The 12,614-nt window shown below is 48.9% G+C and overlaps 1 protein-coding gene across 1 annotated transcript in view; it reads left to right on the top strand.

Annotated features, from left to right (window-relative positions):
* Positions 1–12,614, top strand: part of LOC140392631 (dnaJ homolog subfamily C member 11) — a 64,152-nt gene that overhangs the window by 17,464 nt on the left and 34,074 nt on the right. Inside the window, exons 2-6 of the mRNA XM_072478073.1 lie at positions 2,680–2,809; positions 3,861–3,934; positions 6,746–6,847; positions 11,894–12,019; positions 12,148–12,270. Coding sequence (XP_072334174.1) covers positions 2,680–2,809; positions 3,861–3,934; positions 6,746–6,847; positions 11,894–12,019; positions 12,148–12,270 — 555 coding nt within the window. The remainder of the gene's footprint in view (positions 1–2,679; positions 2,810–3,860; positions 3,935–6,745; positions 6,848–11,893; positions 12,020–12,147; positions 12,271–12,614) is intronic.

Here is a 12,614-nt window from a genome sequence, read left to right as displayed (position 1 = left end):
TTCTCCCTTGTTGGACATACTCATTGCCTGGCCCCTATGTGGCACACATGTTACTTGCCACTTCTCCGCCCAAGCTTGATTGTTGTCCAGGTCTTGCTATGGACACAAACTGCTTCAGTGTCTGAGGAATTGTGAATGGTATTGATCATTGTGCAATCATCAGCGAATATCCCCACTTCTGACCTTATGATGGACAAAAGGTCAGCTGAAGATGGTTTGACCTAGGACACTACCCTGAGGAACTCCTATAGGAATGTTTTGGGACTGAGAGGATTAATCTCCAGCAACCAAAACCATCTTCCTTTGTATGACTTCAACCAGTGGAGAGTTTCCCCCTGATTCCCACTTACTTCAGTTTTGTCGGTGCTCCTTGATAACCCATTCGGTCAAATGTAGCTGCACTGGAGCAGCTTGGCGGGAATGGCTAGTTCTGAAGCACAAGACTTCAGGTGGATTAGTGAGGATGAGTTCCTCTTGGCTCTCTCACTCCCTACCACAGGCCCAGTTTAGCAGCTGTATCCTTCAGAACTCAACCAGCTTCGATCCAGTACTTTGTGTCCTTGCCTACTTGGTGCTTCTTCTCAGGGGTGTTCAGCATGGAAGAGTACTGATTCAGGAGGACAGTAGGTGGTTTCCTTGCCTATGTTTGACTTGATGCTGTGAGACTACTTGTAGTCAGGAGTCAATGTCGGGAGCAGCTTCCTCTTGACTGTATACAACTGAGCCGAATGCCACCTCTGCTGGAACTGTCTTACTGGTGGGACAGGATGTACCCAGTGGTGGTTGCGTTGGGGGCATTTGTAAAGCATGGCTCGGTGGCTGTGACTATGTTAGGCTGTTACTAACCTGTGGGCCAGCACTCCTAATTTTGGCGCAAGGCCCTAGGCATTAGTAAGGTAGGCTTTGCAGGGTCAATGGGGCTGGGCAGAGGGCATTAAGAATCAACCATATTGCTGGAGACCAGGCCTAGGCAAGACCAGACAGGAAAGCAGATTTCCTTCCTTGAAGGGTTTTTGTAAACCATATGGGATTTTACAATGGTTTAATTGTCACCATTGCTGAGATGAGCTTTTAATTCGAGATTTATTTTAAATTCCACCAGTTGCTGTACTGGGATTTAAACCCAAGTCCCTAAAGCATTAGCCTGGGTTTCTGGATTACCAGTCCAGTGACATTACCAGTACTAAACCAACTTTCCATGTATATGTATAAAACAGACTCCCTCAGGAAGCAACTGGTATTGATTCATTCAAATGTAAATTAGATGGACTTTTCTTGGAACATAATATTTGTGGGGGACCAAATGTTGTGATGTTCTCTGTTTTGTAAATCAGGATGTCTTGAGAACGTAGTGTGGAACAAAGAACATCAAGCTAAGTAAATGAACAAAGTTGATTTATTTACACTACTTGAATAAGATTTGAATAAGTTACCAAGGTAAAAGTTATTAAATTAAACTGTACGATATCTCTAACTACAGATCTCTCAACTATGCAACTAATCTTTCTCTCAGCTAAACACCTTCTCCCAGAATCCCAGGAGCCACGCAATATTTATATGAGTGTTCCTTATCTCCATCTGGTGGTGAGAAGTGTTAACGTCAAATTGTTAACCCTTTGTATTCCTTAGGATATACATATTGTTACATATGTGAATTATTTGAGACATAACATCGTAATTGTAGCATACTAGGAAGGAACAGATGACTTTGGTCCTTTGGACCTATGGTTCCCAAAGCTCTCTTCCAAGGGGGTATTCCTCACCACATGTCTGCGTTTGTTGTAGACTAATTGCTAAAGGTTCATTGTTGTGACTCATTAACAATCCATCATTGTGTATCAAGCAATTAGCAGGATGGTCAAAGGCAATTAGATAAACCATGTTTTCTTTTGTCCCAACAATTCCCATGAATGACCTGTCAGACTCTCTGTCCAGGGCCATACATAAAGCATGGCCCCTTGGATGAAGTCCCAGAGGATATTGGTTCCACGTGGAGCAGTAGCCCAGCAAAAATATGGTAGAAGGAGTAGAGATGAAAAGAGAAAAGTTGACAGAAGTCTGAGGAGATAGCTCCTGAGATTACATTTAATTTCAAGTCTTCAGAGATGTTAATTATGTGCCTGAACTTCCCTATGTTTCTAAGAATAGATTTGCCACATCCATTATACAATAAATGGCCTGACCGCCTCTTTAAAAGTGTTAGTTGAGAGGGAGCTAGCAAGTGTCAGCTGGCTGAGAGATGTGTCCCATCCAAGCCTAATTTTATTCTTGCGCTTCCCCTAACAGGCACTGAAATTGCTACTGTGGGGGACCCCCAGGTCAAACTTTGGATAGTTCAGATCAATACGCTTCTATAGCACACAATGTGTTACATTGATCCAAGGAACGCTGGAGAATGAATAGGAAGTTTTTATTCAATGTTCAGCTTTTCAGCGAAGTGAACAGTGTCATAATAGGTCTCCCCTGTCACCTGCCCTGCTACCAACCCCAGTGATCTTTACACAGATTACATAGAACCGAGTGACATACCTTCCAGCAAAATGTATCTGGAGAGCTAAATTAAACTCTTGGATCAGACAACAGTGCTGTCAGCTTGACTCCATACCAGGTCACTTTGGAACAACCTTTGCTTCTAGCTGCTTTGTGTTTAAATGTTGCTGATTTATCTGTTGATTGCAGGCCACACAAGATGAGCTCAAGGCTGCTTATCGTCGGTTGTGTATGCTCTACCACCCAGACAAACACCGAGACCCAGATCTGAAACAACAGGCAGAGACTCTCTTTAACCTTGTGCACCAGGCATATGAAGGTAAGTACCTTGGGTGGTAGAAGGAAAATGAAACGCACAGCTTTGATTTCCTCTTTCCATGTCCCCATCAACCACCCTTTTTCTCAGTTGACCTATTACGTATCAAATAATCCCAAATGATTTGCATCTTTTTCTTCCCTTGGTGCGCAGGTTGTTGTGAACCAGTTAGTGTGGCATGCCAATAGTCCATCTTTCCTGCGATCAATCCTCTCTGAAGGCTGTTATCGCTCTATTCTGTTTGTCGTCTTTTCTCTGCTCCCCTCCTATTCTGTTCATTCTATTGTGATCAAAATGCTTTCTTTTCTCATGCTTTCAGTCTTTTCTCTCTCACTGTCTTTCTCTCTCTCTCTCTCGCTGTCACAGACTTCCATGCCACAATTTTGTTTACAGAACCACATATCCTATGAATTGCAGAGTAAATCTAATAGTAATAATGCTGGGAATATGGTTTGGAACACTGTTGTGGTTAATATCTAATGATAGATTATACACATAACCGATAACTGCCTTTTGAAGTATAGACCAATGGATGAAACTTCTGAAAATATTTCAGAGCAAGCAAAATTGTGAAGTACTAAAGTTACACTTGGAATAAAAGGGGTTATGGCCAGGAATAAAAGAAGATGGTGATTTTGTGGAGAAACCTCTCAAACTGGGCAGCACGGTAGCATTGTGGATAGCACAATTGCTTCTCAGCTCCAGGGTCCCAGGTTCGATTCCGGCTTGGGTCACTGTCTGTGCGGAGTCTGCACATCCTCCCCGTGTGTGTGTGTGGGTTTCCTCCCACAGTCCAAAGATGTGCGGGTTAGGTGGATTGGCCATGATAAATTGCCCATAGTGTCCAAAATTGCCCTTAGTGTTGGGTGGGGTTACTGGGTTATGGGGATAGGGTGGAGGTGTGGACCTTCGGTGGGTGCTCTTTCTAAGAGCTGGTGCAGACTCGATGGGCTGAATGGCCTCCTTCTGCACTGTAAATTCGATGTTTCTATGACTCGTTTTTAAAGATCAGTTCATTCTAAATCTTTGCTATTTTTCCTGTTTTTCTTGACAGTACTTAGTGATCCCCAGAGCAGAGCCATCTATGACATCTATGGTAAAAAGGGCTTGGACATGGAAGGATGGGAGGTAAGACAATATTCTATCCCAGCACTTCTCCCCAAAGGTTGGATTTAAGCTCAAATTGAAATTAGATGGACTTGACTTTGCTGAGTCTTGCGTAAAAAGACTTGGGGTGTTCTCAATCTGGTTCCTGGTGAGCATGAGGCCACAGCCCAAACTGTTCCCTAAACCAGCAATAAATTAATACGCTCACAGATTTGCTGGTGGGAGAACTGGTAAAAATTGTCACAAGAGGTGCAGCAGAATAAACCAAAATCTTGGCGACATTAGTGTTCAGTCTTAAATACATATTGCAGAAGCTTAAATCATAAAATCGTAGAATTTGTAGTGCAGAAGGAGAGCATTCGGCCCATCGGGTCTGCACCAACCCTTGGAAAGAGCACCATACTTAAGCCCACACCTCCATCCTATCCCCGTGACCCAGTAACCCCACCTAACCTTTTTGGACACTGAGGGCAATTTAGCATGGCCAATCCACCTAACCTTCACATCTTTAGACATAAATATTGCTCCCAGAAATGATTAATTAAACTGTTGTGTACAAACTGCTGCTTGAACGATACAAGATCCAGAAATTTTGAATAATTTTATTTTGTATTTTTCCCCTGCAAGTTATGGTTCAAAATTCCATTTAAGGAGCTAATAGTATGGAAGAGAGTAACAATCTTCTTTCAACCGTCTCCATTTTGTAAAATATCACTCTCTGCTCAGAAACCATGTTCCCTGATCTCTCTGACCACTGTAGGTAAATTGCACATCAGGCCGACTTTAGGTCAACTTTAACTCTTAGATTTCTCAACTCTGCCCTTCCCTCTGTTTTTTCTCAGAAAATATTTTATTAAGGCATTTATAGTTTTAACGTTTTAAACAAAGAGATCCAACACACACAACATACCCAATCTCTTCGCCCCCCCCCCCCCCCCAAAGCATAGATCCTAACTACCCATACATTAGATTCCCTGCCCTTATTCGACACTTCCATGCCCCCCCCCCCCCCCCCCCCCCCACACACACACACACACACGCCTTGCTGATGGGTCAATCTTCCTTGAAGAAGGTGAGTGGCTGCCACCTCCAAGCGAACCCCTGTAGTGAACCTCTTAAGGCGAACTTCATTTTCTCTAGCCTAAGAAACCCTGCCATGTCACTGACCCAAACACCCGACTTTGGAGGCTCCAAGTCCCTCCATCCCAACAGAATCTGTCTCCGGGTCACCAGGGAGGCAAAGGCCAAAACGTCAGCCCCCCTCCTGGGCTCCCGGATCTTCAAACGCTGCAAATATTGCCACCTCTGGACTCGGAGTCACCCTCCCTTCCAGGACCTCTGACATGACATCTGAAAATGCCTGCCAAAATCCCCATGGCCTTGGACACGCCTAAAACATATGTCCATGGTTCGCAGGACTTCCCCCACACCTGTCCTCCACCTCCTCAAAACTATTCATCCGGGCCACATGTCATATGAGCCATGTGGACCACCTTGAATTGGATCAGGCGAAGCCTGGCACACGACGAGGATGTACCGACTCCTCAGGGCCTCCTCCCATAACCTGACTTCCAACTCCCCTCCCAACTCTTCCTCTCGCTTCCTCTTCACCTCCCCTATTGGAATCCCTTCCCACTCCATCAGTTCCTTATTTATTTCCGAGAACCTCGCCTCCCCGACCCCGTTTTTGACATCACTTTATCCTGTATTCCCCTTAGTGGGAGGCAAGGAAAGCCCGGAATCTGCCTCCGGACAAAATCCTGCACTTGTAAGTACCGGAACCTATTCCCCCCCCTGGCAACTCGAACTCCTCCTCTAGCTCCTCCAAGCTCGGGAAACCCTCCTCAATGAAGAGATCTCCAAATCTCTCAATCCCTGCCCGCTGCCACCACCTGAAGCCCTCCACCCTGAGCGAACCGATGATTGTCACAGATCGGTGACCACACCGATGCCCCCTCCAGTCCCATGTGCTGCTCCATTGCTTCCCTCTGTTCTTAAACATACCACCTGACATCTCGGTCGAAAATTCGCCTGGTTGAGCTTCCCTCTCTTTCCTAATCTTCACCTCTGACGCACTTGACTCTATATGCTGATATTGTGTAGTTTAATGTATGTTATACTACCTTGCTTCTTGTTTGAGCCGATGCTTTGGGTGTTGACATGTATCACTGTCCTAATTGATGTGTGTGTGCGCACTTGCCATCAGGTTTAACCGGATCACAATCTGAAAGAGAACCGGTTCTCTTTAAAATATGTGCCCATTGGATGTACTGTCGATACTGACGAGGCGTTGGCTCCTATGCATCTGGAGGTACCTGAGAAGGTAGTGGTGGGCCATCTCCTTTAACTACTGCTGTCCTTGTGGTGATGATGTTTCCACAAAGCTATTGGGTAGGGAGTAACAGGATATTATCCCATCAATGATGAACAAATGGCAATATAAAGTCAGGATGGTAATGCTCTTGTCCTTATTGATGATTAGGTTTGCCAAGTAGGGGGAATCTTTCAAAGCTATCTTGATGAGTTTCTAATTCTCCCCCCCCCCCCCCCCCCCCCCAATTGAGGCTTTGGGCTATTAAATTGGCCCTTCCAACCCAGCTGAGATCGGCTACTTCCACATCAAAGTACAGAATCCGAGACCTCTCTGGTCTGGCTCAGATAAAGCTCACTGCCTCCCAGCTGAGTCATCGAGGCGTGGAGTTTATCAGTTCTGAGTGGGAGGGTAGTAAGTTATACAGGGCTGTTTTTTGACTCGTATAGAAAATTGCAAATAAGCCATGTAATGTGCAAGAAACTGTAATTCTGCAGCTGCTTGATGTATTTGTTTTACAGTTAGTGGAAAGGAAAAAAGCAGCGGTTGAAATACGTGAAGAATTTGAAAGGCTACAACGCGAAAGGGAAGAGAGGCGACTACAACAAAGAACAAATCCCAAGGTACATCAGGACCTGCTGGGTCATTTGGTAATGACCCACAGCATCCCAAGAGGAGAGAGGGGGGAGCCAGCAGCCAAGGCTACTGCTCCAGTTGGTGGGAGGGAACGTATGGGAGAGATCAAGGTCAAGATTGTCTGACAGCTACCACACTGGAATGCAACCAAAGTTCACCATCCAGGCTTATTCAAGGAGATTGTGAAATGAGTATGAAGCTACAGAACATATGCCATTGCTTGTGCGGTGGAATCTGGGTTTTTTTTATTTTTAAAAATAATTTTTATTAAAGATTTTCATAAAATATCAAGAACAAAATGAAAAAGGAACCCAACAGGGTTAAGTACAAAACACAGTCCAGAAAAGCACCCCATCATACCCCCTCCCCCCCTGTACATAAATAATAAATTAACATTAACACCCCGACTTAATACAACAAGTATATACACCCTCTCAGACCCTCAGTGTAAATAACAAAAAAAACACAAAATTAGTTAAACCCCCCCCCCGAGCTGCTGCTGCCATTGACCAATGTCTACTGTTCTGCCAGGAAGTCTAAGAACGGTTGCCACCGCCTAAAGAACCCCTGTACTGACCCTCTCAAGGCACATTTCACCCTCTCCAACTTAATAAACCCCGCCATATCGCTGATCCAGGATTCCACGCTTGGGGGCCTTGCATCCTTTCACTGAAGAAGAATCCTTCGCCGGGCTATCAGGGACGCCAAGGCCAGAATTCCGGCCTCTTTTGCCTCCTGCACTCCCGGCTCCTCTGCCACCCCAAATATTGCGAGCCCCCAGCCCGGTTTGACCCTGGATCCTACCACCCTCGACACCACCCTCGACTACGTCCTTCCAAAATTCCTCCAGCGCTGGGCATGCCCAGAACATATGGGTGTGATTTGCTGGGCTCCCTGAGCACCTAACACACCTGTCCTCACTCCCAAAAAACCGGCTCATCCTTGTCCCGGTCATGTGTGCCCTGTGCAGCACCTTAAACTGTATGAGGCTGAGCCTCGTGCACGATGAGGAAAAGTTCACCCTCCCAGGGCATCTGCCCACGTCCCTTCCTCAATTTCCTCTCCCAACTCCTCCTCCCACTTACCTTTTACCTCCACCACCGAGGCCGCCTCCTCCTCCTCCTCCTCCTGCATCACCTGGTAAGTTTCCGAGATCTTCCCCACTCCCACCCACCCCTCCGAGAGCACCCTGTCCTGTACTGTGTGTGGCCGTAGCCGCGGGAATTCCACCACCTGCCGTCTGGCAAACACCCTTACCTGTAAGTACCTGAAGGTGTTCTCCGGTGGGAGCCCGTACTTCTCCTCCAGCTCACCCAGGCTCGCGAACTTCCCGTCCACAAACAGGTCCCCCAACTTCCGTATCCCTGCCCTGTGCCACCCCGCAAACCCTCCAGCTGTTCTTCCTGGGGCGAACCGGTGGTTCCCCCGTAATGGGGTCCACGCCGAGGTCCCAACTTCCCCCCTGTGCCGCCTCCATTGCCCCCAAATTTTGAGGGCAGCCACTACACCGGGCTCGTGGTAGACCTCCTTGGAGGGAGCGGCAGCAGCGCCGTTGCCAGCGCCCCCAGACTCGTACCCACAAAAGACGCTGTCTCCAGCCTCTTCCATGCTGCCCCCTCCATCACCCACTTGCGCACCATCGTCGCATTGGCGGCCCAGTAGTACCCATAGAGGTTGGGCAGCGCCAGTCCCCTCCTATCTCTACTCCGCTCCAGGAACACTCTTCTCACCCTCGAAGTCCCTCGTGCCCACACAAACCCCATTATACTGTTAACCCGCCTGAAAAAAGCCTTTGGGATAAACACTGGGAGGCACTGGAACAGGAACAAAAACCTTGGGAGCGCCGTCATTTTGATTGACTGCACCCTAGCCGCCAAGGACAGCGGCAACGTGTCCCAACTCCGCCTCCATTTTCTCCACCAGCCTTGTAAAATTAAGCCTATGCAGGGCCCCCCAGCTCCTGATCACCTGGACTCTCAAATACCTGAAGCTCCTCTCCGCCTTTTTTAGTGGGAGCTCGCCAATCCCCCTCTCCTGGTCCCCTGGATGAACTACGAACAGCTTGCTCTTCCCCATGTTGAGCTTGTACCCCGAAAAGTCCATGAATTCCCCAAAAATCCTCATTACCTCCGGCATTCCTCCCACCGGGTCTGTCACATACAGCAGCAGGTCGTCTGCATAAAGTGACACCCTATGCTCCTCCCCACCCCGCACCAACCCCCTCCAGTTCCTTGACTCCCTCAGTGCCATAGCCAGGGGTTCAATCGCCAGCGCGAAGAGCAGGGGGGGAGGACAAGGGACACCCCAGTCTCGTCCCTCGGTGCAACCGAAAGTACTCGGACCTCCTCCTGTTTGTGGCCACACTCGCCATCGGGACCTCACAACAGCCTGACCCACCTTACAAACCCCTCCCCAAACCCGAACCTCTTCAGCACCTCCCACATGTACCCCCCACTCTACCCTATCGAAGGCTTTCTCAGCGTCCATCGCCACTACTATCTCCGCCTCCCCCTCCCTCGCCGGCATCATGATAACATTCAAAAGCCTCCGCACATTCGCGTTCAACTGTCTCCCCTTCACAAACCCCATCTGGTCTTCATGGATGATCTGTGGCACACAGTCCTCAATTCTCGTGGCTAAGACCTTCACCAGCACCTTGGCATCTACATTTAGCAAGGAAATCTGTCTGTAAGACCCACATTGCACGGGATCCTTGTCCCGCTTCAGGATCAAGAAGATCAGTGCCTGGGACATTGTCGGGGGCAAAGCCCCCCCCCCCTTCCCTTGCCTCATTAAAGGTCCTGACTAACAGTGGGCCCAACAGGTCCATATATTTTTTATAGAATTCGACCGGGAAACCGTCCGGCTCCGGTGCCTTCCCCGTCTGCATACTTCCTATCCCTTTGATCAGCTCCTCCAGCCCAATCGGGGCCCCCAATCCCGCCACCAGTCCCTCTTCCACCTTTGGAAACCTCAATTGGTCCAGGAAGCGGCCCAGCCCTCCCTCCTCCTGTGGGGGCTCGGATCGGTACAATTCCTTGTAAAAGTCCCTGAAGACCCCATTGATGCCAACCCCACTCCGCACCACACTCCCTCCCCTGTCCTTAACTCCCCCGATCTCCCTAGCTGCGTCCCAATTCCGAAGCTGATGCGCCAGCATCCGGCTTGCCTTTTCCCCATACTCGTAGACCGCCCCCTGGGCCTTCCTCCACTGCACCTCCACCTTCCTGGTGGTGGTCAGGTCGAATTCCTCAACAATCCTTCCTCGGGCTCCTCCGCATACCTCCTGTCTACCCCCCCCCCCCCCCCAACCCACCCACCCTCCGCTCCTTATGGGCCCTAATGGCGATCAGCTCTCCCGTCACCACCGCCTTCAGTGCCTCCCATACCATCCCCCTCGGACCTCCCCGTTGTCATTGGTCTCCAGGTACCTCTCTATACTTCCTCGGACCCGCTTGCTCACCTCGTCCGCCAACAGCCCCACCTCCAAGCGCCACAGCGGGCGCTGGTCCCTCTCCTGTCCCCTCTCCAAGTCCACCCAATGCGGGGCGTGGTCCGAAATGGCTATTCTCAGTATCCTCTACTCTCGCTATCAGCGCCCTACTCAAAATGAAAAAGTCGATTCGGGAATAAACCTTATGGACATGTGAGAAGAATGAAAATTCCCTAGCCCTCGGCCTTGCAAATCTCCAAGGGTCCACCCCTCCCATCTGGTCCATAAACCCCCTCAGCACTCTAGCTGCCGCCGGCTTCCTACCCGTCTTAGACCTGGAACGATCCAGTGCCGGATCCACCACCGTGTTAAAGTCTCCCCGCATTATCAGGCCCCCCACTTCCAAGTCTGGGATCCGACCCAACATATGCCGCATAAAACCCGCATCGTCCCAGTTCGGGGCATACACATTGACCAGTACCACCCTCTCTCCCTGCAACTTACCACTTACCATTACGTACCTGCCGCCATTATCTGCCACAATGTTCGACGCCTCAAACGACACCTTCTTTCCCACCAAGATCGCCACCCCTCGATTTTTGGCATCCGGCCCCGAGTGAAACACCTGACCTACTCACCCTTTCCTCAATCTTACCTGGTCTGCCACCTTCAGGTGTGTCTCCTGAAGCATAACCTTGAGCCCCTTCAGGTGCGCGAACACGCGGGCCCGCTTAACCGGCCCATTCAATCCCCTTATATTCCAGGTTATCAGCCGGATCAGGGGGCTTTGCTGCCCCGGCCCCGCCCCCTCCAGTCTTCAACGCAGGTAAAAGCCTGCGCTTTCCACCTACCAGGCCCCGCCACCTCTGTCGCAGCTCCGTTTACAGGCCCGGTCCCCTCACCCCTGACCCGGGCCTCCCTCTCCGCCGCGGGGCCCCATCTCACCGCCATCCACCCCCCCCTGTTCCGTTTACCTACCCCCCTCCAATAGCCCCCCCGACCAACCCAACCAAAACAGTGCCCAGCCCGCCCTAGCCACCCTTACCGACCCGAAAGAGAAAAACACAGAAAAAGAAACCCGGAGCAATACAAATTTCAAACAGGTGTTGGTGGTGAAAAATTGAAAGCGCTTCAAAATGTGTATGTATGTCTGAGTTTACATCCGTAGTTATGCTAAAAAATGTGTGGGGGAATTTTGTTAACGTTTTCCATTATAAATTCTTGTGTGTGCACTTAAGTGAAGTATCTTATAAATTTGTCATGTTCTAGTTGCTATCCCCCACCACTGGAGGTGCTGCAGTGCCTCAACTGGTATGGTTGGAGTGTGACTAGTGTACGTTGTTTCCTTTACAAATGTGGGCATAGGAATTTATAACAAGATCATAAAACTACAGATTTGCTGGCTAACCCTATTTCCTCTGGAGATAAGACTTGGATTTAAGTACTTGTGCATCATTGCATGAAATGGACAGGTGCATATGTCAGTTTAAGACCTGGGGTAGTTCTTTTGAATAGTTTCAGGAGTTGAACACATTATTTGATGCACTGTCACTTTAGAATTGCACATAAAACAGCAATAACTTGTTTAATCTTCTTGCAGGGTACGATAAGTGTTGGTGTGGATGCCACTGATCTGTTTGACCACTATGATGAGGAGTTTGAAGAGCCAGGCAATCGCTTTCCTCAAATTGAAATTAATAAAATGCATATATCACAATCTATTGAAGTAGGTGGCAATAGTCAAAAGTTTCTCTTTGTCACTTGGTGCCCACCTTGTGTTGGTATATGTTGTGGGTTAGCATCAAGTTATAAATGTGAAGTTTAATTGATTTAATTGACATTCATTTCACCCAGGCTCCATTAACCACGACGGATACAGCAGTACTGGCAGGGAGCCTCTCAACACAGAATGGCAATGGCGGTGGTTCGATTAACATTGCGTTGAGACGAGTCACCTCTGCAAAGGGATGGGGCGAGGTAAGGGCTGTATCTTTACTCCTCGCAGTAGCAAAGTGTAACCTGCCACTCTTGGGGTTCCTTTGCAGTTATTGTTCAGAACCTCACTCCCGATCTAGGATGCGTTTGCTAAGGATTCTTGAGCTTGGATCGTGCTCGGATGTCAAGGTTGCATGAAATTCTCATAGGGACAGGACGGATAGGGCAAAGACAGACCGACTGATCAAGGAGATCTTACGGATAGATAGGAGGTATGCGGTGACCCCGGGGGTGGAACTGTTAAGGGAACGCCGGAGGCTGCAGGCTGCGTTTGGAGTGCTGTCCACGGGCAAGGCAGTGGAGCAGCTTAGAAAGGCGAGGGGGAG

This window comes from Scyliorhinus torazame, chromosome 16, assembly GCF_047496885.1.
Source record: "Scyliorhinus torazame isolate Kashiwa2021f chromosome 16, sScyTor2.1, whole genome shotgun sequence".
NCBI lineage: Eukaryota > Metazoa > Chordata > Chondrichthyes > Carcharhiniformes > Scyliorhinidae > Scyliorhinus > Scyliorhinus torazame.
This window is presented reverse-complemented; position numbering and strand designations above follow the sequence as displayed.